General features: G+C 37.6%; 1 protein-coding gene across 1 annotated transcript in view; it reads left to right on the forward strand.

Moving 5' to 3' along the window:
* The window catches only part of TMC1 (transmembrane channel-like 1), a 186453-nt gene that overhangs the window by 65667 nt on the left and 98590 nt on the right, over positions 1-22196 (forward strand). The window contains exons 6-7 of the mRNA XM_006835003.1: positions 5764-5845; positions 17747-17853. Coding sequence (XP_006835066.1) covers positions 5764-5845; positions 17747-17853 — 189 coding nt within the window. The remainder of the gene's footprint in view (positions 1-5763; positions 5846-17746; positions 17854-22196) is intronic.

Here is a 22196-nt window from a genome sequence, read left to right on the forward strand (position 1 = left end):
TTATTAAGTGATGTCGATTTGACCCCGGCTAACACTGACCCTGTAGGGTGCTTCTGCAAAGCCGCTGGTGGGTGTGAACTGCTGAACCTTGAGATTCACAGCCCTGTGCTTATCCTACAGCACCACATGAGGAGTAATCAATGGTGGTATATTGTCAAGTTGGTTCTTACTCCTAGTCGAGGCTGTAAATCTTCATGGGAACAGAAAGCCTTATTTTCTCCAGTTGAGTTGCTGCAGCTGTGGGTTAATACACCAGACTGCAAAGCCTTTTGAACCACAAGGCAGGCAGTTCAAGTCCACCAGCTGCTCCTTGAAAATCCTGTACAGGGTCACTATGAGTCAGAACCGACTCGAGGTGTAAATGGATTCCTGGTGTGTTGCTGTAGGATCAGCACTGTACTGTGAATCAACAGGTCAGCAGTAAAACCACCAACTGCTCCTTGAAAACTATTCAGGGTTGCCATGAGTTGAAACTCACAAGATGTCACTTAACAACAACAACAATGTGGTGCAAACAGTTAACATGCTTGGCTGATAATTGAGAGGATATTGGATCCAGTGCACCTAGAGGTGATTTAGAAGAAGGACCTGGCAATCTACTTCCAGAAAAAATGTAATCCATGGAAAATCCTGTGGAGAACAGTTTTATTATGGCGTATGTGGGTGTGCCATAAATTAGAGTAGACTTGATGACAACTTCGTTTCTTCTTATATGCTAAGCATTGAATTCCCTAATAAAGTTATTATGTTTTATTCTTAGAGCAAAGTAAGTATGCAGGCATTATTTTCCCTGATTTACAGATACATTAGATTACCTGGAAGCCAAATGTATTCCCATACAGATGGCATTTTCTGAATCAAGAAATAATTTTTATTCAAGACCTGTGCTGCTCAGGACATCAAGTATCTTAGAATTCCGTTTATTCTTTTCTCTTTCATAATTCTACCACTCTTCCTTGCATGGTCTTAAGCCAAATTATATCTTCTCTGTTTTCCATGAAGAACATTCTATGGCTTAAAGTGCAACCCTACCAAACAAAAACAGACTCTTTCTGGTCATAATCCTGCAAAATGTGCTGCTTACCTGAGATTTCTATTCTGAGTAGCGGAATGATGGCAGACATATATATATGTGACCTCAATATGACCATCAAGAGTTCTTTTTACCTGGGGCTTTATAATGTCAACATGAATATTTGCATAAAAATTAAATCCACACTCTTGAATAAGCTAACTATAAATTCAAGGCAGCATTACATTTACATAAAAAACAATTGTACTCAAAATATGGAACATAAATTCCAAACTTTTTTTTTCACTGAGTATTGTTAAAATCCTTTTGTTGTTGTTGTTAAGCGCCATTGAGTCAGTTCCAACCCATAGTGACCCTGTATAGGGTTTCTGAGGAGCAGCTGGTGAGCTTGAACTGCCAACCTTGCAGTTCAAATGGCTTTGCAGTCTGGCGCATTAACCCACAGCTCCATACCAGGACTCATTAACATCCTTAGCCTAGTGTTTAAAACAAAGAAACATACCAACAAATCGCTAAATAAATCAGTTGTCAGTGAGTCATTTCTAATTTACACCAATCCCAGGTATGTCAGAGTCTTTTCAAAGGCTGAAGCTTTTGGAAGTAGATGGTCAAGTCTTTCTTCCAAGATGTTTCTAGATGAATTTGATCATCCAAACTTGGTTAGTAGCCAGACATGCTAACCCTTTACACTAGCAATGTGATCAGTCTTCTATTCCAATCTGGGTGGCCCACTGTCAGAATTGCCTTACAGGTAGAATGTGTTTGTTTTGTGCTGTTTATTTATTTGTTTTGCATTGGTTTCCAATATTAAAACAAACTAGGAAATTTCAAACAAAAAGTTGGATTTCTGGTCTCTCTTGAAGCAATAACAAGGCTGCCAATAATGGGCCACTATTCCTGCTTGGCAGAGCAATGAGTTACAGCTGAACACCTGTTGTTACCTTTCGATGGGATGTGTAGTTTCTATCACCCACAATCCCCAACAATATAGATTCAGGTTTTTTTTTTTTTTTTTTGCTAACACAGGCTCTCTGCTTGGTTCTTGTGAGCATTTGAGTTTGCAGTCTAGCTGGATGGCTTCCGAGCTACTTTGCTAAATACATAGCTCACAAGATCTCTGTTATGATTTCAGTGTCTTGTGATATCTGACCGTCATCAACAGCACCTTCTTATTCATGAATCGTTTAAACTACAGGATAAAAAGACTGCCATACAGTCTTACTAGGCTACCTCTCTTAAAATTGTACCAAAATTTTTTCCAATAAAACATTCATATCTCTCTGGAGCTATGTTCTATGTAAATACTTTCCTCTCCATTGTGGGAGGTGGCTTCATAGATTTCTCTGCTTTAAGGTGGAAAAATAAAAGCCTTTGCATAATGCATTCTTAAAAGGAGTGATATTACCAGCAAGGGAACCGAAAATAGGTTCTTGGAGGGAGCAAAAAAAAATTCTTATTTTTTAAAAAAAATATAAAACCCAGATATACATATAGTACCAAAATTGTCATAAAATATATCTGTGGTGTTAAAATTTTGTTGTTGTTAAGTGCCATTGAGTTGGTTCCAACTCATAGTGACCCTGTGTAGGGTTTCCGAGGAGCGGCTGGTGAGCTTGAACCTCCGACTTTGCAGTTTAAATGGCTTTGAAGTCTGGCACATTAACCCACAGCACCGCACCACACCAGAACTCACCAGAGCACTGTTGTTGTTAAGTGCTGAATGGAGTATTATCTGACCCACGAAATCATTGGTTCTTGTAAATTAGTTCTTACACCATGGTTTCTTCTGGTCACCTGGAGTAAAATAAATCTCTGGTGCAGAAGCTCCGATTGAAAGGTGTGTATTGACCAGACCAGCTCACTGGAATTTTCTACTTACTGTTTTATGACTACTTAACAGTACAAACAAGGCAACCTTTGCTTCTGCTGACTTTTCAGCCTGGAATTGTTCTCTGACACCGCACATGGCTATACATTACCCATCTTTTCAAAGTCCAACCAAGTGCCATCTCTACCTTTGAAGATGATGCCAGGCTGAACGACTCTCATTCTTCTAAGTAGCAGTTTCCTCAGATCTCCCCATGCTCACTGTTACTACTTCCTATCCCGTGTTATATAATTTCTCTCCACATCTCTTTTTGTCTTATTGTTTATAAGCTCCTTGAAGACATTGTTCATATGTGAAATACCCTGAGGCTAATAATAGCTCCAGAATATTGCTCTTAAATACTTGTAGAGTGAATAGATTTATAAATACATTCTAGATTGTGCAAGAACCTCATCTTTGTAGCATTTACTCTTCATTCTGGCATCTAATAATCACTAAATTAATATATTTCAAATGGAGAAAAAATATATGTATAGCTACATCATGAAGCTGCCCAAGAAACCCAAATAAAACTCTAATTAATAAAATATACTGCTGTTTTCTTAAAATTTGCTTGCTTTCTGTAAATACAGAAATGTTTCAATGTGCCCAAGTGACCCCCCAAAAGCAGACAACTAAAACTCCTATAAAGATAGTCTCAGCATCATCATTGTGATCTTTATCATCACATTTATTGCTAAATTACACACAACTGCAATATCTAATCAGCTTCCAGGTTTCCAGATAAGGATTCTCTGTTCTTCTCATTCTTTTTTTTGTACAGCTGGGAGCTCTGGTAGTGTAATGGTTACGAGTCAGACTGGTAACCCCAAGGTCAGCAGTTTGAAACTATGGGCAACTCTGTGGGAGAAAAATGAGGTTTTCTGCTCCCATAAAGGTTTACAGCCTTGGAAACCCTGTACAGGGTTGCTATGAGTCTGAACTGACTCCACAGCACATAACCACCACCACCAGTATCTAGGCTTTTTCCTCTTCCAATAATATTCATGGTCTGTCTTTTGATTCTTCTTTCAATTTAAGATGGGAGAGCATCCACATCCACACACACACATAATTAGTTGACTGTTTTGGATTTACTTTTAAACAGTTTCATTGAGATGTAACTTACATACCATATAATTAACTCATAATATGTTTTTTGGTGTTGTAGTAGTTTTTTTTGTTTGTTTGTTTTTTTATGCGCTTTATCAGTTTTAAGTGGTTTCCTTCTATATCTAGCTTGTTGAATGTTTTTGCCATCAAAGGATATTAGATTTTGTCAAATGCTTTTCTGCATCTATTGAAATTATCATGTGGTTTGAGTCCTTTATTAAGTTGATGTATTGTATTACATTAATTGATTTTTGGATGATAAACTAACTTTGCAGTTCTAAAATAAATTCCATTTGATATTTCCAAGCACCATAGATGAATTCTTTTAAAAATATTCAAATAAATGAAATCATACAGTATTTGTATTTTTCGGTGTAGCTTTTTAAATGCATTATTATGTTCATGAGATACAGTCTTATTGTTGTCAGTTGTTGTAGCTCATTTTTATTAATGTTTTATATTCCAATGCTTGAAGATGCCAATTTAATTTTTCATTCTATTGTAGATGGGCATTTGAGATGTTTCTAGATTTGGGTGACGGTTTGAACTTATCTCATACTGTTATCTAGGTTCTCTGTGCCTGTTAAGACTCACACTTTATTACAACAATTGGCAGATATTCAAAATCACATGCCCAATTCCATTCTTTATAGAGGGGTCCATGGACTATGGATAACTCAACCTTATGGAGTAAAATGGAAGATCTTCTGTAAAACTAACTTATGACTTTTTTTCTTTCTCTCTCTGTGATACCACGTTTTTTCATTTAGTTCTACCTTGACCAAAATAAAATGTCTTTGGTCATCACACTTTCCATACCATATTGTTAGTATCTGCTTAGATGCAGTAGATTGGAATCCTGGTGTGGCACTGTAGGATAAACAGTAGACAGCCAATCTCAAGGTTTGCAGGTCAAATCCACCAACAGCTTCTCAGAAACCCTATACAGGGTCGCCATGAGTCAGAATCAACTTGATGGCACTTAACACCATGACCACCACCAACCCTAGATTAGGCAAGAATTATGTCATATTTATTTTCCATTAATTTCTTTATCCTTTAAGTGTTGATCAAGCAGATACTATATAGCAGAGCTGGGGAACCTATTTTATGGTCAAAGTTTATAACATCATTCATGTGCCAAACAAAATTATCAACTTAAAAATCAGCCTACTATATTTGGTCAAACATTTATTAATTCACTCTGCAGTTTCTTGGATCGAGTTATGGTATACAGGGTCACTATGAGTCAGAACTGGCTTGAAGACACTTAACAACAACAATATGATGCCTGGAACTGCAGTTGCCTCAACAGGGCCAGACCAAATGATTTCACAGACCTGTAGGCAGGATGCTTCCCATATCCAATCTAATGTGCAACATAGTTACTATGAATCAGACTGACTTGATGACATTGAGTTTGGCTGTATGGTATGTGCCAATCACTTTATTAGGCACTGACTTATTCACTGATTTCTTATCATCTGGCAGAATATATAGATTTCTCTTATTGGTCAGCATATTGCCTATAAAGCAGAGAGCTAATAAACATTTTAAAAATTAAATTGGGCTGGTGGGGGGGTCTGGCAATAGAGGGGTCAATTTTTTCTGTTTCATAAAACAATACTTGTGATAGAGATAACTTTCCAAGGCCATAACCTTGTGACGCTTTGTAGTGAGAGTGGGAGATAAACATTTTGGTTAACCAAAAAGTTGGGCTTTACTATTGTGCTTGTCTCTTCCTTTTTAGAAATGGGCAAAATTTCTCCGTGATTTTGAGAACTTCAAAGCGGCTTGTATTCCATGGGAAAATAAAATTAAGGCAATTGAAAGTAAGTATTCATCAGATCTCTTTTGGGGGGCAATTGTCTTAGATAAATGTTTTCTAAGTTTGTCAAATGCCTTTCTCCATCTCTGGACTACAGGAATGATTCAAAGCAAACAAACAAATTGACCACATGTTTTTTACTCCTCCTTGCACACTGTGAAGAATAGCTGTTGTTGAGTGCCATCGAGTCGGTTCTGACCCATAGCGACCCTGTATAATAAGATTTCCAAGGAGCAGCGGGTGAGCTTGAACCAATGACCTACGGTTCAACCCGTCTTTATAGTCTAGCACATTAATCCACAGCTCCACACCACTAATCAATTATCAACCCTGGAGATATCACTCCGACTTTCTTAGCTAGAACAAAACATTCTCATTTTGAGCTTGTTCTCTTTCCTACATATGGAAATCAATATTGTTCACAATGACATTAAATATGCTATTGGAAAGGCAGGGTTTTTTGGTTTGTTTTATTATATTCTTTGGCAATGAAAATATTCAATGGTAAGTTGAAAAGTATTGCTAATAGGATTCCAGTAGAGATTTAATCCAAATAAAACATGTTTTAAAAGGTATCTATAATCAGTGGATGGCTGCAGACAAGTTATTGAGTAATACACTTACCTTAGTCTCCTTTGTTGTTGTTAAATGCTGTCATAGTGACCCAGTGTAGGATTTCAAGGAGTGCCTGGCGGGTTTTGAAATACTGATCTTGTGGTTAGCAGTCCAGTGGATATCTTACAGACTCTAAAAAAACAACAGAAAAGAAAACCAAAAACAAATTTTTTGTACCATGAAAAACAAAACAGTTTTGAGGTCAAGGCTAACATCAAATTGTTAACCAAGATTAAGTGAATATGTTCCTAAATTATTGAAGCTTTGAAATAAGTTTATGGGAATGCTGCCCAAATAAAACAACAGTTTTTATTTTTATTTATTTTAACTAAGAGTTTTAAGGAAGGTCAGAAAGACCTTAAAGATAAGTCAAGAGAGAGAAGACCATCAATCTCCGTGAGTGAAGAAGTTGAGGACTACATGGTTCATCATTTTCAATTTTAAGCTAACATCTTTGTCTCAACAAGTCTCAACTTTTGCTTGGTTGGGTGCATGAAGCACAAAGAGCTAAGCTCCCCTTCAGCCTTTTAATGGAGATCAGTTTAGAGAACGAATTACAACCTGGGATGAGTTGGACTGACTGTCCAGAGTGTAAGGTCCTATCAAAACAGTGGCTTCTGAGAGAATCTGCTGGGCCAGTTAAATCTGAGACAGAGCAATCAATTCAGGCTATGGAAACTGGTTTGTTTGTTTTTAAACTCCAAAGGAGTAGTCTTAATAGATTTTCTTGAAGCACACAGGATAATCATGGGGATTTATTAGGAAGAAATCTTAATAAAATTGAAAATTGCATTGGTGAGAAAAGACCAGGAAAGTTGTGTTGAGGAATTGTTTTCCATTGCAGCAATGCCCATTTGCTCTTTGATGGTGGCAAGGGATGTTCTGCAAGAATTCCTTTGGGAAACCTTACCCCATGCACCCTACATCCTTGATCCTGGGAAATAAAAACCTTCCTCAAACTCAAAGAACATTGAAAAGGAATAGGAGTTAAGTCCCTTGAGAATGCCCAAACTGCTGTTTAGTTGTGGTATAAATGGAAGAGTGCAGAATTCTTTGTGGAAGAGTTAAAGAGATGAAAACATCGCCTTCAGAAATGTATATACTTAGATGGAGGATATGTTGAGAAACAGTAGCTTCACTTTTTGATATTGTTATTTAATAAAGGCTTTAATGATTTTGTAGCAGTGTTTTTTGACTTACCCTTTATACTCTTAATAAATGTTAGCCAATAATCAAAGAGCAATAGTGAAGAGAATTAGAGCCTTAGTCTCAAATCTCTGACAGAGAATAAATAATAATCATAAAAAAATTCAATTTGAATCTTCATATTCTGCTTTCTCAATTGCCTCATATATATGTGAAACCTGGAAAAATCAGTAAGGAAGACTGGAGAAGAATTGATGCATCTGAATTAAGTCATTGATGAAGGATATTGAAAGTTCTATGGACTGACAGAAGAGAAAACAAATCTGTCTTGGAAGAAGTACAGTTAAAATGTAGGCTCCTTGGAAGCAAAGATGGCGAGACTTCATCTCACAATATTTTGGATACGTTATCAAAAGGGACCACTCCTGAAAAAGTCCAGCATCCTTGGTAAAGTAGTCCTTGAGATAGAGGAAGATGCTCAATAAGATGGATTGATGCAATGGCTGCAACAATGGGATCAACCATGACAATTGTGAGAATGGTGTAGAACAAGGAAAGATTTCCTTCTGTTGTGCATGAGATCACTATGCGTTATAGTCAACTCGATGGCACCTAACAACAAACAACACTGTGCTTTCATTTAATAGAATATTCCGAGTGTACAGAGAAAGCAAGGTAATATACCAAATTGAAGACCTATTTAGCACAGTCTTCTAGACTTAAAGTAAGGCCAACCCAAACTCAATGTCATTGAGTTGATTCTGACTCATAGCAACCCTTTTGGACACAGTAGAACTGCTCCATGGAGTTTCCAAGGCTGTAATCTTTATGGAAGCAGACTGCCATATCTTTCCCCTGTGAGAGGCTGATGGGTTTTAACTGCTGACCTTTTTGGTTAGCAGCCAAGCACTTTAACCACCACCCCCACCACCACCAGGGCTCCTTAAAATAAAGCAAATTAAAACATTATAAATATAAAAGTAAAATATTTTAGAAAATATATAATTTTTTTTTTTAAGTAAGAGAACATTTAGAAACATTTGAGCATAATCTGGCCATTCTCTGACTTCTGAGGATTTTGAGTAGGCTCTGATTTCCCTCTATGACTTTCCAGATCGTGAGGCAGGTTTTCCTGCTGGTTAAATGTGAAGCTGCATAATTAAAATAGAGACTCCATAGGGAGAAACTGCAGCTGATAGGCATATGACTGGCTTGATTGGGCATGTTTAAGGAATGGCTATCCCTTAGTCTTTCTGTCTCTCATTATTAAATAGATACAAGGTAAAACAGATTAACTCATTAATTGCAGTCTCTCCCTCATAGTCCTTGTACCGTCTCTCTCATTCTTTTCTTTTTATTAAAATTTAAAGTACTGTATTTTAATAGTATAATTTTTTAACATTTTGATTTCATTTTATTTTATGTTCATGTCTCCTAATAGATATGAAGGCAGGGATTATGCTTTGTTTATTATTGTATCCCTGGATCTAGAACATGATTGGCACTTAAATAAATGTGTGTTGAATAAAATTAAACACAGACAAATTCTCCAGATGTCTACAGAGATTATGGAATCCTTAAATTTTGTCAACTGAAATATAGTAACTTGACAGGCATTGAGGAATGGAAGGTTGCTTGCAGCATTAAAATCCTGATACATTTTGTGTAACAATAGCTCTGAATGTGGTCTTGGCTTTGCCACAAATTAGCTGTTTGGCTTTGAGCCAGTCATTTATTCTCTCTGGTCCTCAGTCTACTAATTTATAAAATAATAAGCTTGGGTTTTGATCAGTTGTGAGGTTTGTCCCAATGTATTTGTAATTAATGTTAGGAGAAATGCATATATTTGTAAATTATTTATTTTAAAAGTACACTAGAGCAGGTCCCAATCTACGCCAATAACAACACCAGGCTCACTTTTATTATAATAGTTTTTCTTGAGTGTGATAGACGCAGATGGAGTTATTTCTATTGCCAGAAATTGCACACAAGTATGAGTTAGATGTAAGACCATCATCTATCACGTGTGTCACAGTAGGAAAGACAGAAGCTATTCAATAACACCTTCGGTTATCTTCTGTCTTCCCCTTTCTCCCAGTAAATTCAGAACAGCTAAGTTAAACAACTGAAGCAAATGTGGATTGATTTTTATTCTGTTATATAATTTATTTTGATTCCTGGTGTGGTGCTGTAGGATCAACACTGGACTGTGAACCACACATAGGGAGTTCAAACCCACTAGCTGCTCCTTGGAAACCCTATGCGGGTTGCTATGAGTTGGAACCAACTCAATGGCATCTAACAGCAACAACAACAATTACTTATGATTTAGTTAGGTTGTCTGGATTTTACCTTTAATAGCGGTCTGCCTCAACTGTGTAGAATTGTCTTATTTTCTATTATTAATACTAACCATACTCCCATCAACTGAGTGCCATCATGAGTCAAACACCTTACAAACACCCTACAACTGATCTTTAGTGTACCTGTCATATAGCCTTCCTCCTTTATAGTTGTGGTTAAATAGTTTTCCCAGAATTAGTTAGTAGAAGAGCCAAAATAAAAGGTGATGTCTCTATGGGTCCAAATTTTATGTTTTTCACAATGTGGCATGCTGCTTTCTACTTTGAGAAAGATTTTGTAAACATCTTTCTTTTAAAATACGTTTTATAAGGGTCCTAAAGAGGACTCTATTAGGTTAAAGGAGTATAGGTAGTTATAGATGGAGTATTTGGTTTGTTTTTTGTGTGCCGTTGAGTTGGTTCTGACTCATAGTTACCCTGTATAGGGTTTCTGAGGAGCAGCTGGTGGGTTTGAACTGTTATTCTTGTGGTTCAAATTGACCTTTTGGTCTAGTGCATTATCCTGCTTTGCCCACACCAGGTAGTTCTAATCCTACCTCATTCAAATGCAGACACAGATTCACAGTGACCTATACAAACACCCATAGGCTCTAGCTACCTACTTCCCATCCCTTCAATTTTAGGAATATTTTTGTTGTACTTTGAAAACAGTGTCAATACTTTTGGGGCAGTATTTCTTCTGAAAGTCAGGATCATCTAACATATTTCTCAATTAATGTCCAGAATAAATCTGAAATTAATTAATTAATTAATTAATTGAACAAATATTCACTGAAGTTATTACCATTTCAGACTTATTCTGGACATTAATTGAGATATATGTTAGATGATCCTGACTTTCAGAAGAAATAATGCCCCAAATGTATTGACACTGTTTTGCAAAGTACAACAAAGATACTCCTAAAAATGAAGGGGCAGGAAGCATGTAGCTAGAGTGCATGGGTGCTTGTATAGGTCAGTTAAGAAAGGTGTGAGACAGGGTTGTATTCTTTAACTATACTTACTTATCCTATATGCTGAGCAAATAATCTGAGAAGCTGGGTTATATGAAGAAAAACGTGGCATTAGGATTGGAGGAAGATTCATTAACAACCTGCGATATGCAGATGATATAACCTTGCTTGCTGAAAGTGAAGAGGACTTAAAACATTTAATGATGAAGATCAAAGAGCATAGCCTTCAGTATGGATTGCATCTCGATGTAAAGAAAACAAAAATTCTCACTACTGGACCAATAAACAACATTCTTATCAATGAAGAAAAGTCTTATCAAGGACTTCATTTTTCTTGGATTAACTATCAACACTCAAGGAAGCAGCAATCAAGACATCAAACGATGTATTGCATTAGGTAAATCTGCTGCATAAAACCTTTTTCAAATGTTCAAGAGCAAAGATGTCAGCTTGAAGACTAAGGTGCGCCTAACCCAGGCTATGGTTTTTTCAATGACCTCATATGCATATGAAAGCTGGACAGTGAATACAGAAGACCGGAGAAGAATTGATGCATTTGAGTTTTGGTGTTGGAGGCGAATATTCAAAGTTCCAGGGGCTGCCAAAAGAAACAACAGATCTGTGTTGGAGGAAATACAGCCAGAGTGCTCCGTGGAGGCCAAGATGGCCAAACTTCATCTCTCATACTTCGGACATATTTTCAGGAGGGACCAATTGCCAGAGAAGGATATCATGTTTGGTAAGGTGGAGGGTCAGAGAAAAAGAAGAAGACCCCCAGTGTGATGGATTGGCAAAGTGGCAGCAACAATTGTGAAGTTGGCCCAGGACTGGGCAGTGTTTTGTTTTGTTGTGCACAGGGTCGCTATGAGTCGGTACCAACTCGACGGACACCTAACAACAACAAAAAATCTACCACATACTGGGCATGTTTCCAGGCACTGGGGACGCGACACTGACAAACTGACACACACACAAAAAAAAAAATAGGTAAGGATACTATTCTCACAGATTTCTCATCCATTTGTGGGAATACATGTGCAGTTGGCTTCAATAGGCAGGAAAGATAGGCCAGGAAATGGAAGGAGGCTTCAAAAAGTTCATAGCAACATTTCATTGTCTTCTAAATCAATTTTTCCACATGAAACTTTCTTGTATAAGCAAATAAATAACAAAGATGATTATGGTAGTTGTGGTTGTTATTTAGTGTCATCAGGTTGATTCTATCTCATAGGGACCCTGTATAAGTGTTTCAAGGAGCAGCTGGTGGGTTTGAACCACAGACCTTTCAGTTAGTAGTCTGATGCTCAACCTCCTGTACCACCAGGAGGTTACAGTATGTTTGAGAAGAGACTGAATTTCATCCTCTAGGTCCTTCTAATCTATCTTGTCATCATACAGGGTTAATCTCTATATAAATATCAACCAAATATTTTTAAACTGTAGTTTGAAAGGAATGCCAAATTACCAGCCTGCACTGGGATTCCACAGAACTCTGTTCAATAATTGGCAGAATCAAGAGTAGACCTCAGATCAGAGTCTAAAGCTCTATTGTTTCCATTTTGCCATTTTGATTCTGAATCATTTTAATAGTGTGAATCATGTACTCACCTTTATGATCTTCAACTTTTGTTTTTCATTAAAAATCATAGATTGGTTACTTCCTTCCAAAGAGAGACGCTGTGAAGCTATACATTACATAGCAATATCATGGAGCTTTACTGTCATGCTAATCTTGTAAAAGAGCTAACTGAATTGTAGGCAATTTGAATCTACTAGTCACTCTGTGGGAGAAAGATGTCTATTTCTGTACAGATTTACAATCTTGGATATTCTATGGGCAGTTCTACTCTGTCCTTTAGAGTTGCTATGAATCGCAATTGATTCGATAGCAGTGGGAATCTGGGGTGTTAGCCAAAAACCCAAGGGTGACCCAGAATGGTACATGCACCTTCTTAGCCACATTGTATTTCATATTTTGCTGAAGAAGCTGTATAGTTTTACCCCTGGGAAATATAATTCACATCCACTGTGATGCAATAATACGTTAGGACCATGAATGTCTTTCAAGTTAGAGATGTAATTATTTTTTTTCACAATTAAATACTTGCCCCTTCATGTAGATTACCATTTGCCATCAAGTCAATTCCAGCTGATGTGTTAAAATGAGTCTGTGGTCCATAGAATTTTCCATGGTTGATTTTCAGCAGTAGATCATCAAGGCTTTCTTCCAAAGCACCTCTGGATGAACTTTGATCTACCAACCTTTCAGCTAACAGCAAGTGCAGTAGTTGTTTGCACCAACCTGGGACTCCTTTATGTAAATGATGGCATCACATTGTGGTGTAATAGACCTATTTTCAGACTGGAAGTGGCTTCAGAAGGTAACAGGCAACACTAAGCAAAGAGTTTAAACCTCATGGTTCTCTACTGGCCTAAAGGCTCCAGAAAATACAAATAGAATTTGTCATGTTTAATTCCCTATCGTTCCACCATCTGAGAGAAACTGTGCATCCTCTTCTTAATGTGATGTCATTTCATATTACGCTCAGAGAACATAGTATTTAATGGGTATTTCCCCCGTTTAGAAATGCTCATACTTATCTACTGTTCCTATTATCCATCTGTTGAAGAGGATATTATGCATAATGACAGACTACAAATTACTCTGTCTCTATACCATATAAGCGACCCGACTCGATGGCACTCAACAACAACAACAATACCATATAAGCAGAAGGAGAGGGAAACTTTAACCTTTATTAAAAATAAATAAATAAATAAGACATTTCAGAAGAAGAATATGAGTAAGGGTAAGGCCTCATTTTATCACATGAAATATGTCATTTTAGTATTTCAATAATTTACCATGGAAATGACATTTATTAAAGTAAATAAAGAAAGAAATGTTTGAACTGATGATGTTTTGTCATACAAGCAGGCTTCAAAAAGTTTTGTTATCTTTTCATTCCAATTTCCACAAACTTTTTTGAAGATATATATATATACTTCTGGTGTGGCACTGTTGAATCAGCACTGAACTGCAAGCCATAAAGTTGCCAGTTCAAACCCACAAACTGCTTCTTGTAAACCCTATATAGGATTATTATGAGTCAGAACTGACTCAATGACACTTAACAACTACACACACATATGTGTATTTCACTACAATTTAAAAAAGAATTAGATATTATTTAAGGGCACCATCCAAATTTGTGGATTTGACTTCACTTAGCTGTTGGTGGCTATTATATATAAACTTCTATCTTGACTCAATTTATCTATTAATTCTATCTGAGAGGCAATATATCATTGTGATTAGAAGAGATCTAGATTTGGAGTCAAACACCTATAGTGCAAGATTCCCTGGTTTTGAATTCTGGCTTCATCCTTTACTACCTATGTGTCAGAAGAAGTGTAGCCAGAATGCTCCTTGGAATCTAGGATGGCCAGACTTCATCTCTTACACTTCAGAAGGACCTACTATCAGGACATATTATCAGAAGGGACCAGTTCCTGAAGACGGACATCATGCTTCATAAAGTGGAAGGTCGGAGGAAACGAAGAAGACTCCCCAATGAGATGGATTGGCACAGTGGCAACAGCAATGGGTTCAAGTGTAGCAATGATTGTGAGGTTGGCTCAGGACAAGGAAGTGTTTTGTTCTGTTGTTGGTACCGACTCAAAGACATCTAATAATAACAACAATAACAAACTTGGGCAAGTTATTCGGAGGATCAGTCTATATAAAATGGGGTAACAATAATTTCTATCCCAAAAGTGTTTGGTGATGATCAAATGAGTTAATACACAGAACTCAAATAGGTGACAGAAAGAAAGATGTTTTAAATGTTAGCTATTATTATGCTCTGGTAGCGTAGTGGTTACGAATTGGGCTGCGAACCGCAAGGTCAGTAGTTTGAAACTACCAGCTGTTCTGCGGGAGAAAGATGAGGCTCTCTGCTCCCGTAAAGATCTACAGCCTCGGAAACCCTATATAGAGTCGCTATGGGTCGGAATTGACTCGAAGGCACTTAACAACAACAACAATTATTATGCTGAATCAAGTTTTGGGTCAGTCAAACGTTGAACCCCTCTTTTGCATTTAGGTATAATTATATTCTATACTTAAAAGAATTAATTTCCCAGAGGTTGTGAATGGAAATTTTGGTGGCAGTTATCAGAGTAAAACTATAAAAAAGTAGAAAAAATAAAGGAAGGGTCAGTATCCTATGTTTGAGCCCCTATGCCGAGTTTCATATGTTTCCAGGGAATGATTTACCCTGATACTTAGTGATGGAGCTCCAGTAAATGACTAACAAGCTTCAATAAAACATGATGAGTGAAACAGGCTGAGGCAGCACTCAGGTGGTGGTTACCAGAGAACATAGATAACAGCCATGAAATGATATGAAATCATTGGAAGCCAGGTGGATGATCAGATGTCCTACAATGGGCAGATCTGTCTTAGCATTTCTGCACACTGGCCAGTGCATATGGTTACAGCACCTGGCATGCGTTTTTGTCAAGACCACATGCTCGCAGACATCTTGCAAAACTCTACACCCCATCACAATGTGAAATGGATCCAGGTCTTTCTTTTGTGCTTAGAGAAAATACAAATTTTCAGAATTAAAAAGAATGGATTTCTTGTCTAATGTCCATTTTCAGATTGACCTATTTTTAAGTTTCTAAAAACAAAACAAAGCAAAAAAAAAAAAAAAAAAAAAAAAAAAACACAAAAAAACTGTGGCTGTTTTATGGTAATAAATAAGATGGTATCTAAATAATAGGCTAAGTTCCAGAAATAGAGGTATTACTTTCATGGGAGGTCGACCTCACCCTGGAAAATAGAGATAGGGATTTGCTTCCCATGCTGTACTAATGTTTCAGCAAGCCCAAGAAAACCATGGGGCATTGGGCGTGTGTGGTAAATGAGACACAGGAAAAAAGGGACAGGCTGAGGCTGCGCATCTCAGTGTTTTCTAGAGAAATAGAAAATGAAATTGGGGGAAATTAGCAACTTGACCCCAAACTTTAAATGACACTCAAAAAGTCTTTGATTTTTGTATATGAATGGAATAATTAACCTAAGCCTTCTAAGTCTTGTTTTACTTACTCTTCGATTCTCTGTTTAAGAGAAAGCTTTCTTGTTTTTTGTTTTCGTTTGCTCAGTCAATAAGAATTGGACAGATCACTTTACTCTTCACTATTTTGAGCAGATGGACTTCACAGAAGACTCTTGCCTATCTCTTCCAAATCCAATCCCACAGACAAAGTGGCACTTTTCTTTGAAAGTCATCCTTCCATTTCTTAGCATTTATCAGTGTCTTCTCATCACATTTATAATAAACTCCTCACTTTTTAACCTTAACTTAAGAGGCCCTACACAATGTGTTCATTTTCATCTATCGCCATTTCCCCTCATTCACTTTACTCCAAATACATAGGTTTTATTTTGTTCCTCAACTGCCCTAAGTTCTTGCCTCTCTCAAGACCTTTGTCCTTGCTCTTTCCTATTCTGAGATGCTCTTCAGACCTGTTTTTTGCTGCCTTTTCTCTACCTTTGGGTCTCGGCTTCAATGTCATCTCTGATATACAGTCATGCATCACTTAACGTCAACAATATGTCCTGTGATAAAGTACATTATGTGATTTGGACATAGGGCATATACTATATTGTAGACTGGTCCTGCCTTTTCTTTAAGCTTCTTGAACAAGTTTTGTGATCATCAACATGCAGAGATGGATTCAATTTTGTATTTGGTTCTCAATTCATGTTGTTAGAAATTTCTCCATATCAGATATGGGTACCCCTTGCATTTTTGCTAACCTAGTAGCTTTCAGTACAGCTGGCCCTTTAATGGTTTGGAGAATGTTTTTGTTGTTTTTGAGGATTGCCATGATTTTCAAGTACAACTTGTCTAAATCAGGAACAAGAGCATTCCCTGATTTATCACCTTCATGTTGTTTCATAGCCTCTTGTTTTACTTCCAAATCGATACTTGTTCTTTACCTCTTACTGCTGCTATCACTAGCACCGACTGGTTTTGTTGCTTTTGGGATGTATTTCAAGGTAATATTTTCTAAGGGAAATTAGACAGAAAGATAATGTCACAGCATTCAAGAGACGTGCAATACACAAGATTGGATGCTGCTGCTACAAGATGAAATATACACAATTAAATGGTAAACTTTAAAGTCAGAAAGTTCAATACATATATAAGGCAGTAACATAGACATTTATTGTAATTCTCAAGACATGTATTATAGGTTATATATTTATAGATCATCTATTTACCATGCAATTATATGCCTGGAAGCACAATCCATTGTATACAAGACACAGGAGATACATGCATGCATGTGAGAAATTGTTGCATTCTCTACATCCCATTCTCCGAATGAGATTTCTGAACTCTATTATAACTTTATGGGATCATGGACATTTATGAGGTCAGATGTTGCTCGAACAGATGTTATGTGATGCTTAATTCTTCCTCTCTGTAGGACCTATCTATTAATATGCTTTTTTTTTTTTTTTTTGGTATATTGCTTAATTGTTATTGTTTCCACAACAAACAAAAACCCAAAACCACTGTCATCGAATCCTTTCCAACTCATAGAGACCCTGTATAGAGTTTCCTAGACTGTAAATAGTTACAGGAGCAGTTAGCCTCATTTTTCTCCCACAGACTGGCTGTTGGGCTTGAAATGCCGCCCTTTCAGGAATTATCCCACAGTGCCACCATATGCTGTAGTAGTTAAGTGCCATCAAGTTTTGTTTTGTTTTAACTTCCCCTTCAACCTTTGTATTTTTCCTTTTAATAGGTCAGTTTGGATCATCAGTGGCCTCCTATTTCCTCTTCTTGAGATGGATGTATGGAGTCAATATGGTGCTCTTTGTATTGACATTCAGTCTCATCATGCTGCCAGAGGTGAGTGAGACTCTGACTTCCAGTTTAGAAAACATGTTGAAACAGGCTTCTCATGTGATCAGTCTCTTAGAGTAGCCCTTTGTCCTTTGCTCTTCCTTAAGAATAGGACAAACTGGTTACATTCACCTCTTAGAGTCTCTCTCTCTCTCTCTAGATAGATAGGTATAGAGAGAGAGAGAGAGAGAGAGACAGAGTCCTGGTGAATGTGCTGGACTGCAAAGTCAGTTTGAACTGCAAGGTTGGTGGTTCAAGCTCACCAGTCGCTCCTTGGAAACCCTCTAGAGGGTTGCTATGGGTCAGAACCAACTTGACGGCATTTAACAACAACTTATATATCTATATATATGGTGGTGGTGATGATGGTTCTGACTCAGCGACCATGAACAGGGTTTCCGAGGCTGGGAGCAGAAAGCCTCAACTTTCTCCTGCAGAACAGCTGGTAGTTTTGAACTGCCGACCTTGAGGTTAGAAGCCCAACTCATAACCACTACACTACCGTTGGTGCCATGGTAGCATAGTGGATCAGGAGCTGGGCTGCTAACCACAGGGTCAATAGTTTGAATATACCAGTTGCTCCTTGGAAACCCTACACAGGGTCATTGAGTCAAAACTGACTCCACGGCACTTAACAACAACAACATATGTAATATTAACTGGATATGATACATAATATAATATATAATATATTAGCAATTATACACATATACACATGGACTTCTGGTGTGGTGCTGTAGGATAAGAGCAGGACTGCAAGGTCAGTTTGAACCACAAGGTTAGTGGTTCATACTCACCAGTCACTCCTTGGAAACCCTATACTAGGTCGCTATGAGTCAGAACTATATATATATATGTATATGTATATGTATATGTATATATGTAGATATATGATGCCTAATGTGGAGTTGTAGGATCAAAACTAGACTGCAATCCACAAGGCTGGCAGTTCAAACCCACCAGTTGCTCTTCAGAAACCTCATATAGGTTTGCTGTGGGTTAATGCGCCAGACTGTAAAGCCATTTGAACTGCCATCCTTGCTGTTCAAGCTCACCAGCCGCTCCTTGGAAATCCTGTGAGTCCATACCCATTCGATAGCACTTAACAACAACAACAGAGAGGAAGGTAAAGTATTGAGATGGGTTTCTGCAGGTAGATTTGTTGAAGGAATTACAGCCATGAACCACTAACATCTGTTTGAGAAACATCTGACTTCATAAATAAATAAAAGGAGTGCTTCTTTCCCTTAAAAATAAAACAAAAAACCCTTATGGGACCATCCTGTCTGAATCTTTTGTGAACAGATGGCACCCTGGTGATGCTGTAGGTTGAGCATTGGGCTGCTAACTGAAAGGTCAGCAGTTCTAACCCACCAGCACTCTGGGACATAGATGAAGCTATCTTCTTTGGTAGGGAAACCCTATATAATGCCACTATAAATAGAATGGTCATTGTGTATACACACACACACACACACACAGGGACTTCAAAAATGAAATGAAAAGATAATGATATTTTCCCATGAACTTTTTGAAGTCCATATATATATATATAGAAGAATTTCTGGGTGGCATAAATGGGTATTGGGCTCAGTTGCTAACTGGAAGGTTGGAAGTCTGAGTCTACCCAGAGGTACCTGAGAGATCTGGTGATCTACTTGTAAAGGATCAGCCATTTAAAACTTATGCAGTGCAGTTCTACTTTGCCACGCATGGGACCATGATGAGTCAGAGTCGATTTCAAGCAGTAGATTTGGTTAATATATAGATGAACCTTCAGAATGGTGCCCATGGATCAAGGGTTCTAACCTGCTCCAAAGGGTGTGTGACCCTTCTGCTATCACATATAAAATGTTATGTATTTAAATATACATTTTTATGTGGTGAGGGTTTGTAGCTTCTATTAGATTGTCAGTGTAAGACCTATACGAAAATGTTGAGAACCATTGCTGAAGAGTAAGACTTGGACACCTTGTGACTTGTGTTTATTGATTTTGCCAAGGTTGCTTTAGAAGAAATGCTTCTTAAGGCATCCAGGTTTTCTATAGTGAAGAAAGACTACAAAATACAAAGTAAGATGCCCAACGCACACACATACACACTACTGGGATCTCTTGGAGCCAACATCAGGGAGAGGAATAACATAGTTCATAGGTCTTGATTTGAGAAATAGACAAAACCCTGAGCTAGTTTCGGAAAAGTAGTGGTCAAATCTAATAAGCAAGAGCAAGGCTAATTTCTTCACTCAAATGAAGTTAAATTACTTGAATCCCTACCATACCACAGGTGGGTGGGGCTTTGTTTAACCTACAAATGCATTTTTAGGTATCCAGATGTCAAAATCATTCATAAGAGTAAAAAATTTAGACTTGGCCTTTTAATTGACTCTATATCCCCAAAGCTTCAAAACAACACCAGTTTCTGTACTGTTAAGTGCTATTGAGTCAGTTCTGACTCACTCGCTATGAGTGTGTATGAGGTGTTGCTGGTGAAATTGAACTGCTGACCTTGCAGTTCAAACTGACTTTGTAGTCCAGCACATTAATCCACAGCGCCACACCAGGCCTCTCCAATAGCATCATCATCACCATCATCAAACTGCCTTATATTCATAGCAAGTCTTTAGCTTTTAATAATGCAAAGTTGTTTCCTTTTTCTACTTACTAGGTCTCTCAAAAAAAAATTATAAGGTCAATTATGGAAGTTTTTCTCCCCTCTGATTTGGAACAGGAAAGCAGAATCATGGAGTGCTTTGTGATTTAACTAGTGTCTCAGAGTGAGGTGTTTTTATTATATTTTATTTTTTAAAACTTGATCTGGGACTAAGATCCACATTTTTTCTCCAAGATTTTGCATTCTAAACCTCTGAGATATTTCTGGGGTTTTTAAGGTTACTAGTAGAGGATGGTGTAAAGTTAGCCTTCTAAGTGAAAAGTTTTATATGATACAGCAGAATGTATGTATTTCATCTACTTTAAACTAACTCCAGCTTTGTTCTTGCTTATCTCTCTCAAGAAACCTAAAACTCCTCCATTCCATCCCCCAACCTCGATGATACTACTTAGTGTCTCTGGCAGGGTATAAATATTTATCCCACTCGTTTGCTCTTTCCCCCACACCATGCTGCCTCCATGTGGAGAAAATGAAAAGTTGTGGCTTATTCATTAGAACCATAAGGAATTGCAGAATGTCTAATAGATGGTAGATGGGAATAATATATATTATGTTGGATGTACGAAGAGGTTTTAAAACGCTTATAGGGGAAAATGGAACTGAAAGATAATGGAAATTTTTCCATGAACTTTTTGAAAGCCTCTCAAATTCCTAAAGCCAGGAAGCATATTGACTTCCTGTGCTTTTTTACAGTATGGTGTTAGGTCCTCAGGGGCATCCTGTTTTCTATTTAGGGACATCTTAAATTCATCCTATTGAATTTTCATTCAATGGCTATGAATTCAGTTGAAAGAAACAAAGAGGATGGGCATCTTTTACAGAAACCTCAGAGGCAAGGGAAGATGGCTTCTTCACAAAAAAGGTTACACTGTTCTGCTGACTTTACCTAACAGCCTTGTGTAAGCTCCTTCTGAGATAGAGCCCCAGGGCACCGAGACTTCTAGCCACCGAGGCTCCTGACTTTGGAGCTTGAAAGTATATGCAGAATCCATAGTCTGTTCAATTCCAGGGAAAATGAGGGACAAAAGGGCTGCCCTGTAAATTCATGCAGAGTGAGCTGAGGGAGTAAGAAGTTGCTGAAATCCAGCCTGTGCCCAGTCAAGCTTTGCACCTGGGCTTCATCTACATCCGTTCTCCACCCCTATCTTCATGGAAGGGAAGCTTTTGTCTTCACATAAGGAGCAGTACTGCTTAGAAAGTCATATGCCTACCCTACACATTAATGAGTTGAAATGGACTGGAATTGGCCATTTTGAATCTGACAGTCATATGGTTTACTATGCTGAGAATGACCAATTCAAGAGGAATGGCACTGCAGTCATCATCAAAATGAAATTTCAAGATCTGTCTTGAAGTACAATGCTGTATGTGATTGGATAGCATCAATACACCTACAAGTAAGACCAGTTAATGCCACTACTGTTCAAATGTATGTACCAACCACAATGATGATGAAGTTGAAGAATTCTGTCAACTTCTTCAGTCTGAAATATATCAAACATGGAATCAAGATGTATTAAAAATTACAGGTGATAGGAATGGGACAGCTGAAGACAAAGAGGAAGGATTGGGAGTTGGAAAATAATGGCTTGGTGATAGAAGTGATGATGGAGATCACATGATATAATTTTTTTTTCTTAAATGTTTTATTGTGAATTATGTGATAGTTTACATGG

Source organism: Chrysochloris asiatica, unplaced genomic scaffold, assembly GCF_000296735.1.
Source record: "Chrysochloris asiatica unplaced genomic scaffold, ChrAsi1.0 scaffold00014, whole genome shotgun sequence".
Classification (NCBI taxonomy): domain Eukaryota; kingdom Metazoa; phylum Chordata; class Mammalia; order Afrosoricida; family Chrysochloridae; genus Chrysochloris; species Chrysochloris asiatica.